Source organism: Protomyctophum bolini (genome assembly GCF_963924005.1).
Source record: "Protomyctophum bolini genome assembly, chromosome: 15".
Taxonomy (NCBI): Eukaryota; Metazoa; Chordata; class Actinopteri; order Myctophiformes; family Myctophidae; genus Protomyctophum; species Protomyctophum bolini.
In genome coordinates, this window is record NC_137876.1 from 13,461,942 (window position 1) to 13,488,596 (window position 26,655).

At 44.9% G+C, this 26,655-nt stretch overlaps 1 protein-coding gene across 2 annotated transcripts in view; it reads left to right on the top strand.

The window, feature by feature from the left end:
• The window catches only part of akt1 (v-akt murine thymoma viral oncogene homolog 1), a 45,348-nt gene extending 19,675 nt beyond the window's left edge, over positions 1–25,673 (top strand). For both annotated transcript variants that reach the window (XM_080784409.1, XM_080784410.1), the window contains exons 3-14: positions 3,325–3,453; positions 5,713–5,824; positions 6,406–6,532; positions 8,324–8,455; positions 8,590–8,655; positions 9,894–9,962; positions 10,140–10,265; positions 11,990–12,118; positions 19,852–20,066; positions 21,180–21,267; positions 21,989–22,091; positions 23,094–25,673. In XM_080784409.1, coding sequence (XP_080640535.1) covers positions 3,325–3,453; positions 5,713–5,824; positions 6,406–6,532; positions 8,324–8,455; positions 8,590–8,655; positions 9,894–9,962; positions 10,140–10,265; positions 11,990–12,118; positions 19,852–20,066; positions 21,180–21,267; positions 21,989–22,091; positions 23,094–23,173 — 1,376 coding nt within the window. In that variant the 3' untranslated portion in view covers positions 23,174–25,673. The remainder of the gene's footprint in view (positions 1–3,324; positions 3,454–5,712; positions 5,825–6,405; positions 6,533–8,323; positions 8,456–8,589; positions 8,656–9,893; positions 9,963–10,139; positions 10,266–11,989; positions 12,119–19,851; positions 20,067–21,179; positions 21,268–21,988; positions 22,092–23,093) is intronic.
• The last annotated feature ends 982 nt before the right edge of the window (positions 25,674–26,655 follow it).

Consider the following 26,655-nt stretch of genomic DNA (forward strand, 5'->3'; position numbering starts at 1 on the left):
TTTTCCTCCTGAATGAATGATTGTGATAAATGGCACTCGGCAGCAGGGCCGTCTAGAAGGTTGTCTTCGATGACTGATGTGGTGGATGTTGATGTCGAGCCTCCGAAGTGTAAAACAGACAAACGACTCGTGGCTGAAATTTCATCACAACTCAAACGAACACGAGGGGAATCCACCATACCACCACCACCACCCCCCACCCCCCACCATACCACCACTACCCACCACCCACAGTCAGCGTGTGTTTCAATTAGGGCAGCATACATTCCGGGGGGCTTTGTAGGTAGGTACTAGGTAGGAGATGAAAATGGCATTCCGAAAGGCTGACAAAGTCGAGCTAATTTCTAAACGAGCTACATTTGGTGTGAAAACACTTACTCTGCAGAACGGGCGATGAAAAATCCCCTTCCCTGCCATGATGAAAAATGGCAGCAGACGTAATAACATATTGGACATCTGCTGCGGATTGAAGTCTAAAGCACACAGTGCTCTGAGGCAGATGTTTTCTCTCTAGTGTTGTGATTCGTGCCGCCACCTTGCCAGTTGCTGTAAATCAGGTGGGGTTTTTTTTACACTCGGCTGTTTGTTTTGGGTTTAATGGCTCAGCGTAGAGCAGTTTTCAAACTTTTTGTGCCCAGCACACCACAGGGCACAAGGAGGTAGAGCAGGTCGTCCAATGATCCCTGGGTCGGCGGTTCGAATCCCGGCTCCTCCTGTCCACATGTCAAAGTGACCTTGGGCAAGACACCCAACCCTACATTGCCTCCAATGAGTTGGTCAGTGTGAGCTTGCCACCATTGGTGTGTGAATGTGGGAAGTGAGGACGCTGGCGTCGCCCGTTCGCCGCTTCACCTCCCAATGTATGAATGAATGAACCATTGTAAAGCGCTTTGAGCACTTGGAAAAGCGCTATAAAAATGCAATTCATTATTATTCATTATTATTAATATCTCAAGGCACACCTGTATTCATATATGCAAAGTAGCCTCGATAATGTGTTATTGTTACAATTATCACTCTGTAAATGTTTTTATTTGATTTTATAAGGGCAAATAATCACTTAACACTAATTCATAATTGATATAAAAAACATTATTAAAAAATATACATAATATTATTATAAAATGTATTGAAAAAGTAATCGATAGAATAATTGTTATGAAAATTGTTCATAGTTGCATGAGTCCACATCTTAAAAACGTTGATATATAAAAAATTAAACAAAAGAAATGCGGTTCTCGATTATTTAATTAATCAGAACATTAATCGATAGAATAATGGTTAAGAAGATAATTGGATAATCGATAGGTGCAGCCCTATATGAGTTAATATCGTTAAAAATCAAGAGCATATTTTCTCAACCTTATGTGGATGATGAAATGTGAGCTCTTAAAAAGTAAGGCAGGTGATGAAGTGGTTTTTCTTTAGGTCTGAAAGTAAGGCAGCTATTACTTTCTCTATTATTTAATTGAGAAACGTGATACTACATCAATGTTGTAAAACACAAGTTCTTGCCTTGGCCGAGTGGAGGAGACATGCTTGGATGCTATTAAAAGCATTTTGTTCTGTCGGTACTGTCTCAGTTCTTGGATCCGCTTCACAAGACGGGAGCCTGTGGTTTGTGCGTGTGACTGTGTCTCTCTCACACACACACACACACACACACACACACACACACACACACACACACACACACACACAGACGCGTGTGTTTGTTTGAAGGAAGGGGACAGGATCTCATATTGACTGATCTCCTACCCCTCCACTTCTCTCTCTCTCACACACACACACACACACACACACACACACACACACAGAGCACACTTGTGTCAGAGGAAATGGGGCAATTAAGGACAGCTTGCTCCAGCACTGCATGGGGTTAATATGCAGTTCCGTAATTAAAAATAAATTACACTTTTCCTGTATAAATATTCAGATCTCACTCTAGTGTGTGTGGCTGCCTTGTTATGGTGCGTAAGTTCTATCTTTTCTTTTTTTCCCACCCCTTCCTTCTGCGAAACATCTGGCGCAACATTTCCTGAACCGTCACTAGAATAAATTGAGTTTTGTCCGCCTATGGTTGATTCATTTGCGTTTCTTTTTTTTCTTTTGAGATCGTTTTTTTGTGTTTTTTGCCTTTATTGATAGGGTACAGTAATTAGACAGGAAAGGGGGATAGAGATGGGGAGTGACACGCACGTGGCAAAGGCCGTCTGGCTCGGGAGTCGAACCCGCGGCACGCCATCCGGCTGGCTTGGCGGCCTATAGGTGCCCAGACGGTTGAGCTAACCGTCCGGGATTCATTTGTGTTTCTTGTGAGCGAATGGCGGGTGCATGGCTGAAGGTTATGGGCTTTAGTCTCAACAATGTGACTTGTTTTGAGACAAGCCATCCCAAACATTTCATATCCAGGCATACAAAATCGTCATAATAATAAGTTGAATAATAATGGTGAATAGTGAATGAATAGAAGTCTAAAGGGAAACTTTGCTGATTAAAATATCAGCTTGAAGTAGAATGCGTCGTTCGGATTTTGAAAACGTTTTTTGCATGTGGTTATAAATGGAGTGATAACGCAAAAAGCTACCACCACTGCAATGCCATCACATATTTCCTATTACTAGGGGGTGTATGCCTTCCCAAAAATCACTGAGAATTATTCCCCCAGATGGTCAAACATTTTCTAAATAGTATAAGCATCGTTCGTCTCAAAACAGTGTCATGCAAAAAGATAGAAAACAGCAGATCAACCTTTTATTTTTTAATCTTTTGAATCCTATTCCCTATAGGATTCAAAGGAGGACATGCCCAACACGGGGACAGATTATTTAACAATTATGTTATAAAATGATGGATTATAAGTACTTGTTTTACAATCCATTAATTGATTAACTGTTGCACCCCTATACTTGTACAAAGAGGACAGACGGCGTATGATGAAGGTCCTGACTCCAGCTACAACCACCATTTGTCCCGCCGTTGACCTACACTAATGGAAAGAGGACGACAAGGCAGTCATTTTAGCCAGCGCTAGTGAACAGCATAGCAATTAGATGGCAGGAAACGTGTCGCACCTCTGGGAATTAGGAGAGAACCTTGAGAAAGGAGAACCCCGTGCATCATTAATCATCAAGACACAATGTAAAAGCAGTTGTCACGCGCTGCTCAGCATTTTGAGAATTAAACCATGTGTGAAAAAGAGCCTACAGTGTGTATGAACTAGATTAGGTTTTTCAAACGCTCCACATGTAGACACACCTTGTCTTAAAGTGTTTTTTTATTCTGTGGTCGATGACACGCGCCCTTATCTTTCTCCCCTATCAGGAGAATACATCAAGACCTGGAGGCCGCGGTACTTTCTTCTGAAGAGCGATGGCACCTTCATTGGGTACAAGGAGAGACCACAAGACGTGGACCAGCTGGAAACCCCCCTGAACAACTTCTCAGTAGGCCGTAAGTATCTCGTCATCTCACAAACTCACAACCCGGACTTTTTCTCCTCTTAGCTGTGTTTTAACATGAACCCTTGCAGATATACAAGCTCACAAAGCATCACACTGTGACAAGTTGTGAGCTTTTAGAGCAGCTGTTTTCAGCCATGATTTTTTTTCTGTAGAGCCAAAACGGTTGGGAAAGTATAGATTATTATAGAGGGTAGGCGCGTGACATCATTATACCACGGATTTATGCGGGAACGCCTACTGACTGAGTGGCAAAGAAAATAATACTTTGTGGCCTTGACAGCCCATACATCCTTAAACGATGTTGAACTCACTTTGCCACTCACTTCGCTACTCGATTTGACACTCACTTTATGTAAGTGCATACCCTATAGGTTTGACTACTAAAAACATTGATCTGCAAGATTATACAGTATATAGAGGGCTTGATTCCATTGTGGTCCATTGTACTCAATTAATCAGTAATACATAATACATACATACAATACAATACGATAACTCGGTAGTATCAACAGGTATATTTACAAAGGAGGGAGGGGTGGGGTGGCAGAGGAGAGTTCAACTATGCTCACTTGTATTTTGAGGTCAGCCATTCTTTTAGTTTAGTTGTGAGTTTGGGTAGGGAGTCGAGATCTTTAATGAGTTTTGTAGTTCATTGCACATTATGGTGGCAGCACTGCAGAATTTTGGGGGAACGACGTCAGATGGTGTTATGCCCGTGGACCCTGCCCCGCTTTACTTTAAAAAGACACGCTGCTCAATTACTAATCGAAAACGTCGGATAGAATAATCACTAAGAAAATGATCAGCCCTAATCCTGTGTGTGAGTCTCTCTGCTTCCGATCAGGCACCTGACGTGCAGTTAACCGTGTGCCGATTTGTTGCTGTCTTGACACGATCGAATTCCGTCTCCCCTCCATTTTGATCATTTCTATCTTCCTCTACAAAACAAAAACAACAACGCTCCTCCCAGCCCTGTGTGGGCAACAACATCACACACAAAAAGTTGTGCAGATGACTGAACTGAGCAATTAGACAGCATACTGTTTGTTTAACAGAATGTTTCCTCCCTGACACTCGTGAGTTATCGTGGCTATTAGTCGGCCCGATTTCAATTATTTATGCCCGGTGCTGCTCCACGGCGCCGTCTCCATCATCATCGGTGGCTCCCGAGTTTTGTCACCGCCACCGCAACCCCGGCCACGGAGGACACATGGCGCGAGGCGCTGCTGCTGCTGCAGCTGGATCGCACAGATAGAGCCCTCCATGGAGCCATGTTGGAGCTCTGTGGTGGTCTGACTACACCCCCCCCCCCCCCCCCCCCCCCCCCTAGCCTCCATCCATCAGGATGGGGGCCGCTTTCTTGTGTCACGTCCTGACGTATCTGCTGACACGTTCCGTTTGGGGAACAGATGTTGCTGCATGAAGGGAGAGCTGCAGATGGAGGACTCTGCTTCCTTTAAGTCGCTTAGTTATAACGTCGTCATGAGTAAAGGGATATATGGAAGAAAAAAATGCGTACGAAGCGATTTTTATTTGCTGCAAACGTGTGAGAATTTAGGAAGTTTGCGAGTTAAAAGTTGAGCGTGGCAATGAGATTTTCGTTAAATTGTCACTAAATTGACAATGTTCCAGTTGCACACTTCATAACTTCATACTTCATTATTGCAGGTTGCAGAATTCTCAATATTCCTGAGCAGACTGGATGATAGATATTTAAGCACCATAAATCCTATGAAATTGTTCATTTACCGTTAAGAGAAAGTTTATCAAAATCGAAACAATTCGTGATTCATCAAACCCAGTGATAAAAATATATATACAAACAAATAAAAAATAAAAGTGCAAAAGTGAAGTTCCAAAGGAGAGGCGAGTCAATGATGGGAGGTAACTGCACCTGTTCAGCCCAGAGAGGCTCCAACACTGTCTGTTAGGATGGCGATAAAGATGAATGGCTTTAACAGTGTTCTGTCTCTGCTCTGCTCTGCTCCCCCATCTCTCTCTCTCGCTCACTCGCTCTCCCCTCTATCCCTCTCTTTCTTTCTCTCTCTCTCTCTCTCTCTCTGGCTCACTCGCTCACTCGCTCTCCCCTCTATCCCTCTCTCTCTCTCTCCCCCTCTCTCTCTGCCTCTCTCTCTCTCTCCCCTCTCTCTCTCTCTCCCCCCTCCCTCTCTGTCTCTCTCCCCCCTCTCTCTCTCTCTCCCCCCTCTCTCTGTCTCTCCTCTCCCTCTCTCTCCCTGCCTGTGGTCAGAGTGCCAGCTCATGAAGACTGAGCGTCCGAAGCCCAACACATTCATCATCCGCTGCCTACAGTGGACCACTGTCATCGAACGCACCTTCCACGTGGAGACCCCCGAGGAGAGGCAAGCCCCCCCACCTCACACACACACATACACACACGCATGCACGCACGCACGTACGTAGGCAGGCAGGCACGCACGCATCGTTTACATAAAAAGATCAAACCCGCCTTTGTTGCAAAAAAAAAAAAGCATCCGTGTCATTTTAAGATTTTTTGCATTGGCTATTTGAAAATAGCAGATCTACAAGATCACCGCAAGTTTGTACATCTGCTATTTAAAAAATAAAATAAATCTTGTAAAACTACTGATTTTAGAAGGCTTTTGTAGAATCGGCCTCTGGTCTTAATGGGTTAAAGATTTTACAGCCCAGTTCGCACGCATGCACGCACGCACGCACGCACGCACGCACGCACGCACGCACGCACGCACGCACACACACACACACACACACACACACACACACACACACACACACGAGCGTGCGCACACAGGCACTCTTGCTCTCAGGCCCACTGGCTGTCGGCCGGACCCTCGGCTGGTTGACATTGCCTTCCTGTTGGTTGATAAGATGACAATCACGTGATTGGTCCTGTGGGGTTGCATGCATGGCGGTAAACGGGGCTGATGTAATCTCCCTCCAGGGAGGAATGGACCAAAGCCATCCAGACAGTGGCCGACGGCCTGCAGAAGCAGGAGGAGGAGAGGATGGACTCGTCTCCTGACCCCATGGACATGGAGGTGTATCTGACCAAACCCAGGCAGAAAGTGGTACGGAACCCTGTCCTGCACCTCAGGCTAAGACATTTAGAAACAACTACAACTACACCCGACTACAAGGAGAAGCCTTGTATAGACACCGCTGTTTCCCACGAGGGAATATCCCTTTATTTTATGTTTACAAAATGTTGTCATATATTATTAATGTACATTTCAAACAATGTACAAATTCAAACTTTTGTCACAAATAATTTCATGAATGGAGGGTATGCGCGTGACATCATCCTCATACCTGGACGTTATGCGCCTACTGAGTGTCAAAAAACTACTTTCTGGCCTTGACAGCCCATACATCCATCAGAAAAGTCCTATTTGATTGCATTAAACGACATTAAACAATGTTAAACTCACTTTTCAACTTACTTTTATCACTCAATTTTCCATTCACTTTATGCATGCGCATACCCTCTATAAAACAAAAATAATCTAAAGAATTCCCTAAATTTAAAAACAAATGTTTAAGAAATATAGAAAATTGCAATCTGCAAGCTCGCAACACGCCGCAAAAGCGACATGTTGGTATTTTCACTGGTTTGGGGGTTCCGGGCAAACATCTGATTTCTCTTTAGGGTCTGGAGTTGAAACAGTTTGGGAACCACTGGTATAGCCCCCTGGGAGACTGCGGTCACTCACTGTTTCTCCAACTTCTCCCTAATTGCCCCCACCTGGAGCACGGCTCCTCGCCTATATTTTCTACTCTTGCTTCACGTACATACCTGCCTCATTTAGCCTCACGCTACCTCATCCCCTTCAGCCCCATGTCGGCTTCTTAACATCAGCCGTGGATGGCTTAGCACCAGATAGCATGTCCAGCGGGTTTCAACACCCTCACATGTGCACCAAGCCAGTCATGAAACCAAGGTCTAAAGGCCGCCGGATTGAATGTCCCTGAACACACAACTGTTTTCAACATTCTCACTAGCACAGCGGGGTCGGCCGCTAACCGAGACACAGACGCATATAGGCCGGACCGATACGGCAACTTAAATGCTTCTGTGTTGTTGTCAGTGGGATTGTGTGTCTTTGTCTTGGCCAGTTAAGAGTTCTTTAATGCTTCCGTTTGTAATGAGATGCTTCTCTCTCTGCTGGTTTTAGACAATTGTGTGGCGGATGCCTGGTACGGCGCAATAAGTTAAGACCCTTAACCACTTCGGCTATCCAATCTACATGCTCACAACGCAATGGTTGTTTCTTTGTAGATCTGCAATTTTCTTTTAGTTTCCCTTTAAAAATGTCTTTGCTTATCCAGTCATTATGTCAATTTCTTCATAACGCCACCGTCCTACTCCTGTTAAACACCCCCCACTGACACAGGCACCATCCAGCCTGAAGGTGTATAGCACAGCCCTCAATATTTGTAGATCGACACTCCTCGCCCGGCTTCCAACCCCCGAACATGGGCAGTAGAGCAAGTATAGACGAATCTACTGTGCGGTGCCCATAGCTGCGGTGTACACCATTAAGCACTGCTTTCGTCTAGACACTCTGCCAAGCTGGATGCACCGGGGTAGATTTGGTTCCTTAGGTGGTGGACAGGTACTTATTTATCACGACTCCACACAAGCGCCTAAATCTGGTATTTGCAGACACTTGTGTGTTATTGCAAAACATTTCACCTATAATAATGGCATGCTCAAAACAGGGACGTCAGGGTTAAATGCTTCTGTGGTGTTGCCAGTGGGATTGTGTGTTCTTGGCCAGTTGAGAGTGCGAGTTCATTAATGCCTCCGTTTGTAACCAGATGCTCCTCTCTCTCTCTTTCTCTCCTGCCGGGTTTTGTAGACTATGCACGACTTTGAATACCTCAAACTCCTGGGAAAAGGCACTTTTGGCAAAGTTATCCTGGTAAAGGAGAAGGCCACGGGACGCTACTACGCCATGAAGATCCTCAAGAAGGAGGTCATCGTGGCCAAAGTAAGTGTGCGCTTTCTGAGCGAGAAGTCTACAGAGGAAGTGAAGGGGTGAGGGGAGGTATGGGGCATTGATTGATATCTAAATGGTGGACCATGGTGGAAGTTGAACAAGTAGTCTTTCTGGTCTTCTTTCAGGATGAAGTGGCGCACACACTCACTGAAAACAGAGTGCTCCAGAATTCCAAACACCCGTTCCTGACGGTAAGTACCGTAAGAGGTCCTCCGTATACGAAACCTTTCTTAGAACCACTTAAACCCTACTTCATTTAAGTGGTTGACCGGGGTCACCCAGGACTCTATACTAGGCCCCATCCTGTTTTCACTCACTATAATAGATATCTTCGCCGAATATAGGCGACGTACAAGCTCACAACGTGCCATTTTGCAACACATTGTGAGCTTGTAGATCAGCTATTTCCGCCAAATGCCCGCTCCAGAATAGGGACGTGTCTCGAAGTGCCCTTGAGCAAGACACTGACCATCTTAATTGCTCCTGATTGAGCAGGCTGGTGCTTTCCATGGTTTCCTCTGCCGTTGGTCTGTGAATAAGAGAATGTAATGGAAAGTGGATAAATACTCTATATAAACGCACCATTTATCATTTTACAAAGAGACTCAGTAGCCACTCTTCTCCAGGCTAGGAATAGTTTTGGAGAGCTGTGCTATAGACCTCTTTTTATCATTTAGACTTCAGGCTCTGAAAAGCTCTTCTGGATGTGTTTTGCTCATAATGTATGAGACCCATAGTTGGCATATAGCCCCATCTAGACTTTGACCTCTCCCATCACCATAGTTTGGGACTTGGTCACATAACATTGCAGTCCGGAATTGGGGTTGCCGTTCGGATAAAGGTATTTCTGACCTATTTTCCAGCAGCAGTAGCAGATGGGAATGAGCTTCCATGTTAAATTCTGCACAAGCTGGAGGATGAAACTCCAAATAAAAACGATTTAATTAAGCAGTTGTTTAACAGCAGAATATAATTTGTCCACCCCATTTTTACTACAGATCTCCATCCGTAGGAACATGTCAATACCTTAAAATTTGCATTATGTTGTTAGACAATAGGTACAGAAATAGGAATGAATGGAGAGGCCACAGATGGGGATAGCTGGCATTCAACAATAGCCTAATTGGAGAGCCTTGACACACTGGTTTTTCCTAACTCCAAGCAGTACAAATGAAGTGTAAATGAAGGCAGCTATACTGCATTATGTGGTTCAGTTGTGTTATCAAATTCCTCTCGCCTCATTAAGCCTGATTTATTCGTGGTTTCCCATACCGAAAATAGCCAATATACTCGCACGTAGCTTTGTGAGCTCGTAGAGCGGCTGTTTTCGGTGCGTGACACGGTGCACAACCAATGTACAAATCAGGCATTACTTTTCAATTTCAGCAATCTTCTATCCATATCAATCTCTTCTATCCTCCATCTGCAGGGTCTGAAATACTCCTTCCAGACACACGACCGACTGTGCTTTGTCATGGAGTATGCAAACGGTGGTGAGGTGAGCTCAAAAACCATCAATTTCTAGCCGGGGGGGATCCGATCGATCATCCTCACAAGGAGCCATTCCTAACATTGCCTGTTAATGTCTCTCCTGCCACTCACGCTCTCCCCTTTCCTCTATACCTGCCTCCGTGTTCTCTATACCTCCCCGTGGTTCCTCTATACCCTCCTGCAGCTTTTTTTCCACCTGTCTAGGGACCGGGTGTTCTCCGAGGAGCGAGCGCGGTTCTATGGGGCCGAGATAGTGTCGGCGCTGGATTACCTGCATGCTGAGAGGAACGTGGTCTACCGGGACCTAAAGGTGGGTCGGGCGGGGGAAACTTTCTCTCTCCATCTCTCTCTGTCTCTTTGCTTGTTCTCTCTCTCTCTCTCTCTCTCTCTCTCTCTCTCTCTCTCTCTACTTCTCCCATGGCAGGATATAAATAGGGCTCTCCTCCATCCAGAGCAGTAGTAGCAGCAGCATTGAGCTTATTGATTGGCCTTCTCCCAGATCAGACTCTCAGACCTCACTGCAGCTGGAGGCAGGCAGGGTCCATCCTCCTCCTGCAACTAGACAGAAATAACTAGCACCTCCCTATATGTAACATCCAGACATTGTTTTTTTTGTACCACAGGCATGGGACTGGCTGGATATGTAGGTTGCTGCGCAGTATATTCAGTATATGTAATATTGGTGGTAAGAGAGTGGAAAATGGTGCCGTTGCCTCAACGTTAAGTATGAAAGGCTCACGCATGGCATGCTTTTGTAGCTTTAAGCCCAGACCACACCACTGGCTCGAGACCCAACAAAATGGTTTTAGCGTTCATGGCAGCGGTGTGATATGTCCTGTTGCACGTCGGCGCATGACGACGCTAGTCGACGCAAGTGATTCAATTGGTTCAATTCAATGGTTGCTTGCAATTACATTTCACGTGAGGATGGCAGAGACGTATCTTGTCCTCTGGCGGAAAGCTCTCAAGACGGGTCTTCTTCACGACAGAACAGTCAGATTCGGGTTAAAGAAAATTGTGCTTTTTACGCATTGGCCCTTTAAGTCGTCGGGTGCTTCTTCGAAATGTCACAGAGGCAACGCGCCAAACGAATACCTTTTGAGGACGGGAGAAGCGGAGGCAGATGTCTGGTGACTCTTCAGTTATGAAAGGCAGAGGGTTATAGGGATTAGGAGGGACGTTGGCTGTGGTATTGCGTGGTGGCATCTGTAGCTCTGCCTCATCCAGCTGATGAAAACTCTGTAGCAGCCAGGTCAGCACAGCCCCTCCTCCTCCTCTCTCTCTTTCTCTCTGCTCTCCCCTTGGGTTTACAAGGCAGGCTCCCAGCCTGCTAGGGTTCTCCTGAAAATGCCAGAGTAGCAGGATTGTAGGATGTGCTGACTCTGGCCTGGCGCTGCTGGCCCACGTGTGAGCTACAGCTGCCAGGTGACTTTTACAGAGAGAGAGAGGCAGAGAGCGACACAGTGATATTAAAAGAAAGGCCACGCGATGCCAATTATATTCACAACACTATGAGATAAGACACAGGCCCAAGGCCTCAAATTAGCCTGGATTGCTCAGTATAACGTCATTGTCATCACAGGATAACATTCACACAGGTGTAAAGATGTGCGTGAAATTCTTTGATCTTCAAGCTTGCATCATTTGCAGGGGGAAAGAATAGATATAGAAATAGAAACCAGGTCAAGTAAAAAAATATACACACTGTGAAGAAAATGGCAATGGAATTCTGACACCAGTCAGATCCGTGATTGCCAGATGTCTGTCCATCACCCATAACTAATTCGCTCACTCGCTCCATCCAACTATTGATCTGTTTAATTTACTCTGTGTGTGTGTGTGTGTGTGTGTGTGTGTGTGTGTGTGTGTGTGTGTGTGTGTGTGTGTGTGTGTGTGTGTGTGTGTGTGTGTGTGTGTGTGTGTGTGTGTGTGTGTGTGTGTGTGTGTGTGTGTGTGTGTGTGTGTGTGTGTGTGTGTGTGTGTGTGTGTGTGTGTGTGTGTGTGCGTGTGTGTGTCGCCCCGCCCCCTCCTCAGCTGGAAAATCTCATGCTGGACAAAGACGGACACATAAAGATCACAGACTTTGGTCTGTGCAAGGAGGGGATCAAAGACGGAGCCACCATGAAGACATTCTGTGGAACGCCCGAGTACCTGGCCCCAGAGGTACCTTACGACACCCTAACCCTAACCCTAACCTGAGTACCTGGCTCCAGAGGTACCTTACGACACCCTAACCCTAACCCGAGTACCTGGCTCCAGAGGTACCGTACGACACCCTAACCCTAACCCTAACCCGAGTACCTGGCTCCAGAGGTACCGTACGACACCCTAACCCTAACCCGAGTACCTGGCTCCAGAGGTACCGTACGACACCCTAACCCTAACCCGAGTACCTGGCTCCAGAGGTACCGTACGACACCCTAACCCTAACCCGAGTACCTGGCTCCAGAGGTACCGTACGACACCCTAACCCTAACCCGAGTACCTGGCTCCAGAGGTACCGTACGACACCCTAACCCTAACCCGAGTACCTGGCTCCAGAGGTCCCGTACGACACCCTAACCCTAACCTGAGTACCTGGCGTTTGGGAACCACTGTCCTAAACCTTATATATCGTCTCTGTCAGATTGGAAACCTTGTGATGTCCAAAACTGTTACTTTTCAGGATTCTAATTCAAAAATAGCAAAAGTAGCAGATCTACAATCTTGTATATCTGCTACTTTTGTGTGACTTGTTGTGTGTAGTAACTACAGCGTTTGATCATACTACAGTTTAGTATGATCAAACAAGACATTAATTAAAAAAATGAATAAATATAGAGATAAAAGGTTTCTACCCCGACAGCAACGATGTAGTATGAAGCTTGCATGTAGCAAAATATAAAATTGCACAGATGCACAGACTGAATGGGTTTCCTAACCTTAATTTAGAGTAGCGTTTTAGCCCCTTTTCTCTCTCCAATTTATGTTATGCCAATAAAGTACCACAGAAGAAAAACAGTCCAAGTCCAAATTTCATTCTGACCCCTCCACGAAAAGGCCTCGTTGTCCTGACCCCTTATCTATCATTTATACATTATGGATAAATAGTGTGGACTTAGACTGTTTTTCGTCTGTGGCATTCACCTCCCCAGACATTTCTGTGGTGTCAGTGCTGATAAATACCGGTAGATAGATAGATAGATAGATAGATATACCTTTTATTTATCCCCTGGGGAGATGCAGGCACCCTACTGGCTCACCTGCCAATGAGGAGCAGCGAACCGGGAGGATGTAGCACCTTCATCCTACTCCACCTGTGTAACAACCTCCCGGCCCAGCTTCCCTCCACCAAATGTGTCCGTTTGTGTTTGTAAAACGTCAGTACCGCAGTGGATTCAAACCCCCCAGACTCCACGGTGGTCGAAAGGCAACCACTTAGTCCTGCGCCACCCGCGAGCGCCATAATTCTTTCCCTTTCTTGAGTCCAATCAATCCAGATTCACTAAAAGCCTTTCACAGGCAGCAGAAGCAGGTAGCGCTATGTTTAACTTGAGGGACAGAATGATCACAGCTTGGTACATGTTAAAATGCTCCCGCCTCCGTCACCATTACCATGGACTTCTGGGTTAGAGTGGTTACTGTGAGTGGTTTCCTCCTGTGAGGGACACTGCGTGAGACAAAGGTATACTCTTGTCTTTACCGTTTTTATGACATTTTGCCAAGCATCTGTCTGTCTCTGGTTTCCTTGACGGCTTTGAAAAGTTCAAAGCCATTAGGCCTTGGGCTTAATAATACCAGATATAAACTTTATTTTTACAGCAATTTTCAAAACAGGCGTTCAAAGTGCTCTCCCTACACCTTCCCTCTCAGCTTCCCTACCATCTCAATACCATAAAGTAAATCACTTTGGCTCTCCCTCTTTAACCCATTCTGACCGGGCACCCATTTTGGTGTTGGCATCATGTTATGCTTTAGCTATTGAAAAATAGCAGATCTACAAGCTCATATCGCGCCACCGAGTGGCGCGATACGAGCTTGTAGGTCTGCTATTTTTGAAAAATTCGAAGAACGACTGACATTTTTAGAATCTGATCTCAGGTCAGAATGGGTTAATCAGACCAGTGTGTGTCCCGTGGAAACCTCGTATGAATCTGATCTCAGGTCAGAATGGGTTAAAATCACAGCATTCATTCTCGTCCTTGTGCTGAGGGAGGGTGAATGCCAGAAACGCCACTGTAGACATGGATAACGCCAACATGCACGATGCCATGAAAACCATTAAACCTGAGAATGGTGTTCAGAGCGCTGTGTTCTTCTCCTGCAGCAGCACAGAAAGTAGAGGGAGCGAGATTGACAGTTTCCAAGGCAGAGACAATTGAATTAACACCAGTGTTCAAATATTGCAAAGTTTTAGCAATAATTTAGTATTGTGGAGCCACAGCCTTTGTAATTTGTCTTTGCTAATAAGATGTTGGATTCGTGTTAATGTGTATTTTCTGAAACATTTAAATATTTGGAAAATGTTAATAAACTATCAGACAGTAAAGTGACAGCCCCCCCCAAAAAAAGCAAATCATGTTGAAATGAACCTACCTGGTGCAGTACCTACCGGTATGATTCAACTGGAGAAAGGGTTAACCATATACTTGGTTAATGCCGATCTACAAGCTCACAGCACATTATTTAATTTATATTTATATATTTGTCTACACCAGCCGAAGGCATGGGGAGAGAGTATGTTTTGCACACGTGTGTGTGTGTGTGTGTGTGTGTGTGTGTGTGTGTGTGTGTGTGTGTGTGTGTGTGTGTGTGTGTGTGTGTGTGTGTGTGTGTGTGTGTGTGTGTGTGTGTGTGTGTGTGTGTGTGTGTGTGTGTGTGTGCATCCATCCATCTGTCTGGATGCCAACAATAAACCTCCTGTTATAGCGCCACCAGAAGGCCAACTTTTGAAAAACACATTTCAAGCCTCAAATCAATTTACGTGAAATCTTTCACAGACTTTCCTACTAGGCTGAAAAATATATCCCACCCTTTTCACATTGGCCTGTTATAGCGCCACCAACAAGTGGATTTTTGCAAAACACATTTTTTGGAACAAAATGCCTCAAATCATCCAATTGCCATCCAAGGCGTAAGAATAAAATGTCACCCTTTTCACTATTTCACTATTATAGCGCCACCAGGAGGCCACAACCTGACCTGCCCTGGTGGAGACCTGTGCCCCGAGGCGCACTTTTTCTAGTTTCATTTCTTTTGAAATTCGATGAAGAAATGTGTTCATAATGACACGCTCAAAGTGGTTAAGGATTACGAAACGTAAATCAATTAGCCACCCATAAAACATGAAAGCGGACCCATGGCGGGTGGCACGGCGTGAATGCGGAAAGTGAAAAATGTAGCGTGTGGCCAGACTTTGGTCAGCGGCGCGAGGTATGTAGGAAGAATGGGCAGCTGTTCCTGAATGCCTGTCTAATCTTCAGCTGAGGACTGTGAGTTAATGAGTGCTGCGCTGAGGCCGGGGCAGGGTGTCCTGCTCGCCTCTGGGCTCACACACATTCGCTGCTTAGGGAGGGCTCTCCGCGTACCGGGGCGTGGCTACTCCCCCATTGCGTGCAGGTATGACAAGCGAGTTGTTGACCGTGCAACACGATATGGTATTGTGTGTGTGTGTGTGTGTGTGTGTGTGTGTGTGTGTGTGTGTGTGCGTGTGTGCGTGCGACAGCCCCTTCTCGTCATAAAATAATGTTTTTCCGGGGAGAAGGGTGACCATGTTGACACAGTTGCTTGGATCGTTGTTTTTAGCCTCCATTCGGAATTTGCTCAAAGGGGGTGTGCGTGTGTATGTGTGTTGGGAAGGTGGTGGGGGGGGTTAGTGAGGGCTTGGCAGTGCGTCAGGAAACGCGAGCTTCCGCCCCTGGAGAAAAAGTGCCACATTGGCTACAGCTGTTGTAATGGCACCGGGGGAGCCTAGGGGGGGCGGGGGGCTCACTGCTGCTGCTGCCCGAGATGCCATCCCTGACCCGGGGCAGAGCCAGGGCCATGATGATGATGATGATGATGCACGCCAACCCCCTCAGTCTTTCAGACCCCCACCAACACGACCCTGAGCCCCATTGATTCATCTGTCAGAGAGGCTCATTCTGTTCCTCTCTGCCTGACCCGGGCCTTCGGTGCTCAGCGCCAAAGATCTGAGCCAATATAAGAGCTCTTCTTTCATAATGACTCACTCACACCTGAGCAGGCACGAGAGACACAACGTTGGACGTTTGTGTCTTAGCCACTTTTAACACTGGAAACCATATTTTGGGCATGTCTTTATGCTGTAGGTTAAAACCTTTTATTATATTATATCCCCATTTAATTATTTTTTTACAATGTTTTAGAAAATAGCCAAAGTAAAAAAACAGGGCTTTAAGTGGATAATTATAAAACTAATTATAAAATATATCTATGCTTTTTGAGCGTTTTGTCTTTTTTCTTGAAACCTCCAAAACTCCACCTGCCCCTGACAGTTCACTTGTCCCCGCAGTAATGGAGCCTTGTGATGGTAGCGGAGAGAGGGAGCGCAGGGAGACATCAGGGGGCATTGCCATGGCAACCAGGGTCACTGGCAAGCGCTGCCGTGGAGCGCCGGGCCAGGCAGTGTTACAGGTTGTTCTGCAGTAAACAATGACCTTGTTGTGTGTGTGCTGCACAGGAATGCTGTAACGTCTGGGAATATTCCACCCAGGGCAGGAGGGAGAGAAAGAAACGGGGGGTGAGGGGGGCTTTGTTGTACCCCCCCACCCACCCCCCTTGCCCAGCAGCAGCACTGAACTGGTTTGTCTGTAGCGGAGGCAGTGAGGCGGGACTCGTTTTGTCACCTTGTCTTATTAAGAACACAGTAACACCCTGAGTGTTAATTTAAATTTACTCTCAGTACACATGAGGAGAAAAAAAACTTGTGTTAACTGAGACACTGTTAGATAATAACTGACACGAATGACCAGGGCGGCTTTAAGTGAGCGCGGTGAAGCAGAGTTTGGCCCACATAGTTGGAACATTGGCTGCAGAACTATTATGCGTTTTACTTTTAACCACTTTCCAGCCGGAGCCCCTATTTTGGACATGTGGATATGGGAGAAAATGTCCCAAAAAGATTGTCACATAATATAACAAAAATAGCAGTTCAGCAGATCAGCTATTTTCACTAATATTGACAAAGTATATACATTAGGGCTTACGTGGTTAAAAGAGATGAGCACATAAACGGCGCCTTCCAAGTATACACTCCAAACCATAACATTATCACTAAGAAGCTCCTTGATTGCAATAAAAACGGTTAATTGAAGCAATAGTTGTGTTCCAAATAAGAACACAGGTGACTGTAGTGAGTGTAGTCAGATATCTACATACAAGAAGACATTTTTTTGAACGTCACAAACGTCTAGCCACACATACCATAACTAACTACTTTACTTACAAATATACTTCTGCCATTGTCTGCAAATGTTCCACCTGGTATAGAGATGCTAAGTTTCAAGCGGTTAATTTGGTGCGCAGCTATTTCTTGAATAAGCATTCATATTCATTCGTATTCAAGACACTTCCAAGTTCCTACAAGTATTGCATATGCTTTCCTAGTTCTAACAGGGAGGAAGAAGTTGGGAGTGCAGGCATATCAACTAGAGCACTGGAGCAACAGCAAGTGTTTGTCTCCCCCTCTCCTCTCCTCTCCTCTCCTCTCCTCTCCTCTCCTCTCCTCTCCTCTCCCCTCCCATCTCTGCTCCTTTGGGGGCAGTGGAACAGAGTTGGGTTGGGGCTGGGGGCCCGCGCAGGCAGGCAGTCCTGGTTACGTGTATGAGGGATGAGCTTGGCTCCTGTGCTCCTGGCAGCTTCACAGCTGTGGAGCTCTTCTACATATATGGGGCAGCTGCAGGCCCAGCTGTCGCACGGTGTGAATCACACGACAGCAGCGCTGGAAATAGAGACGGCCCAGTAATCCTAGCACCGGGCCGGCTTCACGTTACTCCCCCCCCCCCACCCCCCCTCGTCCTCTCAGACCTCCTCCTCCGCCACCTCCTCGACGCTCACCACTCACCGCAGCGCCAGCCAGCGTGCCCAAAGACACGGCCGCGGCTGTCCGCACGCACACAAACACGCACACAGCAGTTTTGGTTCCTTTTACGGACACGTCAGTCCATCTGTTTCCAGGGCCGTCGCTGGCGGGCCAGGCAGCGCGCCGCGGCGCGTCCATATTTAATTCATTTAATCCATCCCATGTCTTTTTTACCTTATGATTCTATTCTTCGGGTCTGAATCACCTTGCTGGAGGTTTTAAAAGAACAGACTGTTCTCCTTGTCTAGATTTCACCTTCAACATCCGGCTGCCTGGCGAGGTAGAATCCAGTACATGTCCCCGGGGACCTTGGAACAACTCCACTCAGCAGTGCATTAGTCATGCAACAGGTTGTTCTGTTCACAGAGCACAGAGCTGGAGCAGTTGCGCTCATTAAGAACCGTCAAGGAAAAAGTAATTTTTGGAGAATAAGATGAAACATTTTTCCCCCGTACAAAAAGGATCGTATTGCTATCGTCGCCCCAGACACTTATGTATGCTTACCGGGACAGACCCCCCCCCCCCTTCACACACACACACACACACACACACACACACACACACACACACCCCCCAGCTCTGTCGCTTGTTGATCATGTGTGCTTGGATGCCTGTGCGAGCGTGTGTACGTACGTAAGTACGTACCATGGACCTCTGGTGATTAAATATGCAGGGCTCCAGGGGAAACTTTATCCGTGCTCCTAATGTGAGATGTGAGTCAGTGTTGGCTGGGGCTGCCTGGAAAGCCCAGACCAGGAGGGAGGGCTAGTGAATTGGGAGGGGGGTCTGCGGTTCAGCGGCCTCTAGGCTTTGTATATGTACAGCCTACAGAGCTGCCGTCTTCACAGCCTTCTGATGTCCGATTGTCCGAGCACACAGACAACTCGTGCAGACAGTATACGGCTAACAAGGCGAGCAGCGTACGCTACGATGAAGCTACCGTGTGCACATCTGTGTTCGCCTGTTCGGTCATTAACAACCCATTATCAGTCCTTATAGTCCTATACTCGCAATATCTTGTCACGTTGTTGGTGTTGTCGTCGTTTGTTAATGTATAATTAGACACAAGAACCCACTGCTTTACACCTGTAAACCTGTGATGTGATGTAATGTGTTTTGTCACATCAACACTTTCAGGGCTTTAAATTAATATCTCCAATGTACCGAGGCTGCCAGGATTGTTTAATTACCTTTGGAACATACGCCGAAGTATTTGCGCCTTTGATCCATGAAAATCCGCCTGAAATAGTTCCATGGCTTGTTGTCGAAGAGACAAATATGCGACCGCCGCGACCCGGAACAACAACAGGCTGTGAGAGCTGCTGTAGTCCAGTTGAAACTACCATTCACTTGCATTGAATTCATTTCGTTTTTGGCTAATGTTCCTCCCCAGAATATGTATGGATGCTGGGGTTCAAGTGGTCAATAATCTCTTGTTCAAGGGAGACATCTTAGCAATTTTACCTCCCAGTTCATTCACTAGGGATTTTAATCACTTTCAATGTGAGATCCCTATTTTTGTTATGTCATTCATTATTGTCAAACCGTTTCAGATTTTCAAAAATAGCAGATCTACAAGTTTGTCAGCTTGTAGATCTTAAGCGTTTCCTATGTCCCTATATATTCATCATCAAAGTATATAGGACTTTAGTCGTTAAAACATTTAATGAGAACCATTCATTAAGTTTAGGTCATTCTGCATCCTATTCCAGGCAGAAGGTGTAGAATACATCAACGCCTTCTTTCCAGTCTCTTTACAGGTATTTGGGTCAGGGAAAAAAAGCATTTACGAAATGTTCTTTGAATGTCTTCCCAGGTGCTAGAAGACAACGACTACGGCCGCGCTGTGGACTGGTGGGGCCTGGGGGTGGTCATGTACGAGATGATGTGCGGAAGACTTCCCTTCTACAACTCGGACCACGAGAAGCTGTTTGAGCTCATCCTGATGGAGGACATCCGCTTCCCGAGGACGCTGGGCCCCGAAGGACGCTCTCTGCTCTCTGGCTTGCTCAAAAAAGACCCCAAGCAGAGGTGAGGTCAGGAGGAGGACGACGCATCCTTTGATTAACACTATTAATTATACAGTACAACAGTTGGTTCCGGTCGAGTAATTTGATGTAGGACAAGTAAAGAGGCATTCCGTGAGTGCCATTTACTGTGGTGGACACTCGAGCTCAACTGATACAGTATATCAGCCATTATTACCAGCTCACAATGCGTTGGGTTAACACCACAGTGAGAAGAGAGACAGCAAAGGCAGACAGAGAACAGGGGGATGTCAAACCGCGAACACTCCGGCCGGGCGGGAATTTAACCGGGCACATTCTGAAGAAGGCATTCTGCGTCCTAACCGGCTCGCCTCTTTCTGGAGGTTTTTAGACATTGAAATATTCTCGTCTTTTTAGCACACGGCAGGGAGTTGCACCATTTGTCACAGTGCTTTTAAACAAGATTGACAAGTACAGTGGCAGTGCTAGCAGCCAAACGCGCCTGTAGCAACGCGTCTCAATGTCGCCGTCCGTAATGTCTAATCTCTCCATTAGCCTGTTATTAACTACCCAGCCTATTTGGTATGTTGCTAAGCAGCATCTAAGCAGCATCTTTGTTGATGGAGTCCTGAAGGAGCTATATTTGTTGACGGAGCCAAATAAACAAAATCACAAGCTGTTGTCTCCCATGACTTGATTACAGTAAGATTATAGTTGACCTGTGGTAAAAAACTATCACATTCAAGGTTGTACTGTTACACTGTACTCTATACCAGCACAGTTGTGATTCAGTTGTGATATTTTATACAAATAAGACATTGTTTAAACATCTTGTGATATTGTTTGAGAATCCTTTTATATCTATTGTCTCTCTACTTACGGAGAGAGGTAATTGCAAATATGTATGAATGAACTACAAGTCGTCTGCTTCAAATAAACTTTATTGACATTGTAGGTGTCCTACCTGACAGGCTGACACTAGGGAGACCACCACCTCCACCTCCAACCACTGACTGCACATTCATATTGTATTGACATATTCTGCCATACAGATTGGTTAAACTAATGTTTTATTCATAAAAGTACAATTGTATATGTTGTGGTTGTACAAATGCAAGTGCCTCAACTAATTTCTGGTGCTGTGTTTGTCTTCCAGGTTAGGAGGAGGGCCAGACGACGCCAAGGAGATCATGCAGCATAGGTTCTTTGCAGGGATTGAATGGCAAGACGTTTACGAGAAGAAGGTGTGTTGCTGCATTTTGTTTGACTCAAATCTATGCCAAATGACGAGATTCTCGGCATTGGGTACTAAACTCATTCTTTGCTTTCTATTCATCCAGAATTAATACTCTTATATTTACCGTATTTTAGCTTCCCCGTCGCTATGCAACGCCTGCTTCCGCTGTGTGACGTCATTGAAATGTCACCGCTCCGTGAGCGATCTTTAGCTGCGTTTTAGGCTCAGATTGGGTTGAGGGACGATGTTAGGAGCTCAATAAAAACTCCCAGCGACCTCGCGTTTGGTATATTAGCGCTTCTGACGCTAGCGGAGGGGACCCTGCACAGTGGCACGAAAATGGCTGATTACTACTTCCGGTTCACAGGGGCAAATCAATCATGTTGTCTTCTTCACGGCCTTTCCCGTGCATTAATTAATGTTAATGGTGGCATCAAAATAGTATAACTTCCCCTCGTCGTCATACGACATATGTGTCGTGTCAGAAATGGCCGATCTGCAAGCTCACGACGTGTCAACGAATCGGCTGTGTTTTTCCCCTCGACACGCGACTCTGCCGCGCGACAAACCATAAATCAGGCTTTAAGGGAGCGGACAGCGAGCCCAAACATCTGAGCATGTGACCCGCCCATGAGACCTTGTAGATGTCACCAGGCCCACAACTGTTGCCAGAGTGATTGACGGCACTGATGTGCTAATGTCCTCATGTGTCCCCTCTGCACCAACAGTTGGTCCCACCCTTCAAGCCCCAGGTTACCTCAGAGACCGACACGCGGTATTTTGATGAAGAGTTCACAGGACAGACCATCACTATAACACCACCCGGACAAGGTAAGGGAGACACACGTACGCGAGTGCACACGCACACGCAGACACTCACACACACACACACACACACACACACACACACACACACACACACGTGCACACGTGCACACTTTTACTTACTTTACTTTCATTGAGTGCTGTTAGGTTGTCTTCTCGTTTTAAGCTGCTGTTTTTATTGTAGTGAAGCTTCCCACTTCCCAGCTTATGATTTTCAGATCTATGTATCTGATCAGTGCATCTACTGTAAGTGACAAACTGAAGTGCACAGGTCTCATAAATTGTCTTAACTTCCGAGAGTAGATTAATTGTTATTGCCTTCTGATACGACATATTATAACCCCCTACCCTCTGAGAATATAATAAGAATGATATTGAGAAATTCGATTACTTCCAGCCGCTAATAATAAAGCCAGGTGTACCATGTTTATTTTAGAAGTGTTGTCAAGTTAGTTTTCATGTCAAGACCCCAAGAATGTTGTCACTGTTCCATTTCAGTTTCATTTCATTTCATTTCATTGCTTTGTTGCCGGTCGGCTTATGAGAGAACTCCCCACACACTTAACTCTTGAATTCAAATCATTGCTGATTTGACGTCCCAGCACATCTTGTGTGGTGTGATTGGAATCAGAGTCGTGCTGGAGTGTATTTGTGGTGGAGTGGGGGTGTGACAATGATTTTATTAACTATTCCACAGGTATTCCTGGCTCTCCTGAGAGCACTCTGCCCTCTTCTGGAGATCCAGAGACATAAAAGAGTTTACCCAACTTCCCAAGTTTCCCTCATATATATATCTCTCTCTCTCTCTCCATAAGCATGCTAGTCAGCGTTATCATCTTCCTGATCACAATGTTGAAAAGATAAATATCACAAGTTACAACTGTTAATTGTTATTAATAAATGCAATAATACTGAGCTACTCCCACAGAGCAGAAGGATGCATTGAATTAGTTCATTCTTCTCATACTGTGATATCCAACTTAAACCCTCTCTCTCTCTCCCTCCTAGATGACAGCATGGAGCCCTACGATAGCGAGAGGAGGCCACATTTCCCGCAGTTCTCTTACTCGGCTAGTGGGACAGCCTGAACAAGCATCCATACATACAGTACATACATTCCTCCGATCTCATCTCCCTTTCACCTCCCCACACCCACCCCGACTGAACGCTGAAAGACTGGGGCCACGGCCCTCTCCTCCCCACACCCACCCCGACTGAACGCTGAAAGACTGGGGCCACGGCCCTCTCCTCCCCACATTGTCTACAAATACCTTTGGTGGATATTCTATTACATCTGCCAGTTCGGTTTTACAGGAAGGAGGAAATACTAGACAAACAAAGAAAACTGTGGCCGTTTTGTGTGGCCTTTGGAACAGATCAACACTACCCAGCGTTTCCTGCTTGTTGACGCTGTCTACAGAACAGGCGTTCGTCGCACGCCACGCTGAATAGGGAAGCGGTATTCTTCACAAATTAGACCATTGCTGTGAATTTGCAGAAGGGACATCTTGTAAAGAAATAAAAATAAATAAATGAACCAGTTGATAAAGAATTGACCATTTAAAGTGGACAACATGGCATACAGTGGACCAACAGCATAGATGTGACCAATGATTAAACGTTGTGTTCAAAAATCATGTTACCGTCACTAAAGCGGCTCGTTTTACCCTCGTGAGCTTGTCTTCAAAACATGTTGGGCTTCAAACTAAAATGAATGTACCATATCAAATAAAAATCACAATTATCTGCATAGTGACTTGTTGTAGAAGGTGATTCTCCCTGAAACTGAAATGTCAACTTGTAGAAGGGATATTTATTAACTATTTCCTACCCAATTCGAGTACATTACCAAACAAGACACCAACAGATATCAATGATGTCATTGTGTGACATAGTCGTGGAATACAGTCCGATATGATGAATGCAGAATCCGAGTAATATCGTTATGAAAATGGTATGAAAGCTGTTTGCACACCTGTTGTTCTCCATGTTTGTATTCACCAAGAGACCCGTTTCTGGTTGCCTCTTCCAACACCCATTTAAAAAATATATATGTTTTTCCCAGCATCTCTGAAGTAAGTGCTTAGTACAAGATGCCTTCCTGACTGAATGCTGTGTTAGCACCTCCTGGCACAGCAGAATCCTTGCCGTTAATTTAACTCTTGAGTGTGAAGAGTGACCCTTATATGGGTCCATTGTTATACTCTTAAACCACTTTTCAACCTGGTGTCCCTATTTTGGGCATGTCATGATAGGCAAAAACTTAAAAGATTTTCAAAAATAGCCGATTTACAAGGTCACAGTGCATAGTTCGTAGATCGTCTGTTTTTGCAATTTTTTAAATTGGGCTCAAGTGGTTAATTAACATGCAGGGTTTGCTTGTGTGTTTCTCTGAGGTAGTTCGGTACCAATTATGTGCTTTGTCCAATCGGAGCATCTTCTATCTCTCTTTCTCTCTCTCCGCTGGGACGTTGTTTTTGTCTTCCTAGAACAGTGGTTCTCAAAGTGTGCTCCAGGGCGTCCCCAGCTAAATTTGTCAATATATTATAATATATATGTTTTAATCACTTTAACACTATTTGAAAATAGCCATTCTGGGTAGATCAGCTAATTGAAAATATAATTAAAAACGTTAAATGTTTGTCAACAAACATCTTTTATGGGGGTCGCCGGCACAAAATCTTTTCAGACGGGGGTCTGTGGCCAAATACATATCAATTTGGGGGTCCTTGACATGAAAAAGATTTGAGAACCACTGTTCTTGAAGTGTACGGTATTGGGGGGAGGGGTTCCTCCCAGTGCTCTGCCTGCCTGCAGCCTCAGTGAGGTCAGTTTATCATTTTATGCTTCTTTAGGAATTCTCTGCAAGTAACCGGAGTTTCAGGGGAACATACTGTATCATGCAGAGTCTTTGATCTGCTATGGGGGAGGGTGGGCTTCCATCACTTCATAAGGTTTGGAGTTATTTATATGAAACCAACATAGACTAAAATGAGTTGGACCGTGCCAATGATATGCACTTTGTTGCCCCCAAAAAATGATTGTATTTGGACTTTTACTTGGACTTTACGCATGGTAAAGAGTAAAGACTAAAAGTTGTTTCTTTTTGGATGTGAATTGAATTGTGACTAGAAATACGGCAAAATGTGCTTTTTTCATTATTCCCCTTAAACTAAGTTTAAAATTTGTTAAAAATGTACCATGACATTTCAAAGTATCCAGAACACTTCAGTGTCGTTGTTTTCAAGAGGACCGATAATCATTACTCATAAGTGCATCATACGTTATTGAATGTAATGGTTTTTACTGTATTGTTTTCACTTCAATAGTTCGCAAACAAACTTTTTTTGTTCAATTTTTGAATCTGATTGTTACTTAATCCTATGCACACTCACCCTTTGCTGTCACCCTCTGAAAATAGGGAAATGCATTTTATACTTTTATTTTTTATTTCATCTTTTTTTGTACCTGCTTCTACCATATTCCTGAGACAGAGGACACCAGCTTTAGTAAACAAATAATATAAACTTTGTACACTGTTTTTACTGTTTCCTTTCAAATTGATGAAATAAAAGGTCTTAACGATAACTTAGGTGGCTCATGTTTTGTCATGTGAGATGTTTAAAGGGGTCCGGGGAGATTTCAGGGGAGGCCCCGGCTCGTCGATAGTTAGGAACCACGATTCCATTGTGTACAAATGGAGAATGGAATGGAATACATTGTACACGCTCAGATTTAATGGTGTCTGCTGGTTTAAAGACCTGAATTAAAACAAGACCTGGTCTAATGATGGCTTTCCGGTGGATGTCTGAAGTCATGTTGATGAGGTCATAGTGATGATGACAAAAATATGGAGGGATTGTCAATCCGAGACCTTCACAAAATCTAAAAATCACACTTGTGTGAAGTGAGGGGCACCTTTTATCATGATATCTCACATAAGATATACAAGGTGGCACAGTGCAGTCTTATATTAAAAAAGTTACAAGTATAAAGTACAAAAGTATTATTAATAATAATAATAATGGATTGCATTTTTATAGCGCTTTTCTATGCACTACGTGCTTACTCAAAGCGCTTTACAATGGTCCATTCATACATTGGGAGGTGAAGTGGCGAACAGTCAACGCCAGCATCCTCACTTTCCACATTCACACTCCAATGGTGGCAACCATGGAGGCAAGGTGTGGTTGTTAATATCAAAAATATACTTACAATACAACAGTAGGCTACCAAATGTAAAGGTACTCATGCAGAATGGCCTACTTCACCATCATATTATTGGATTGTAATTAGTAATGCAGAAATATGTCCACCCCTTTAAGGTTACAGCTGATAAAGTTGGGCTGATTGTAATTGTTTTGTAACTTTTGTATAAATAAAATACTATACAAAGTAACTAGTAGCCTAAAACTGTCAAATAATTGTATTGTAATATAAATTACAATATTTGCCTCTGTGCTGTAGTGGAGTAGACGTTTTATTTTTTAATTTTTTCAGTGAAATGCTCAATAGTCTATATCTCAGAATTGTACTCAAGTCCTTTAAGTCCAGTAAATGTACTATATAG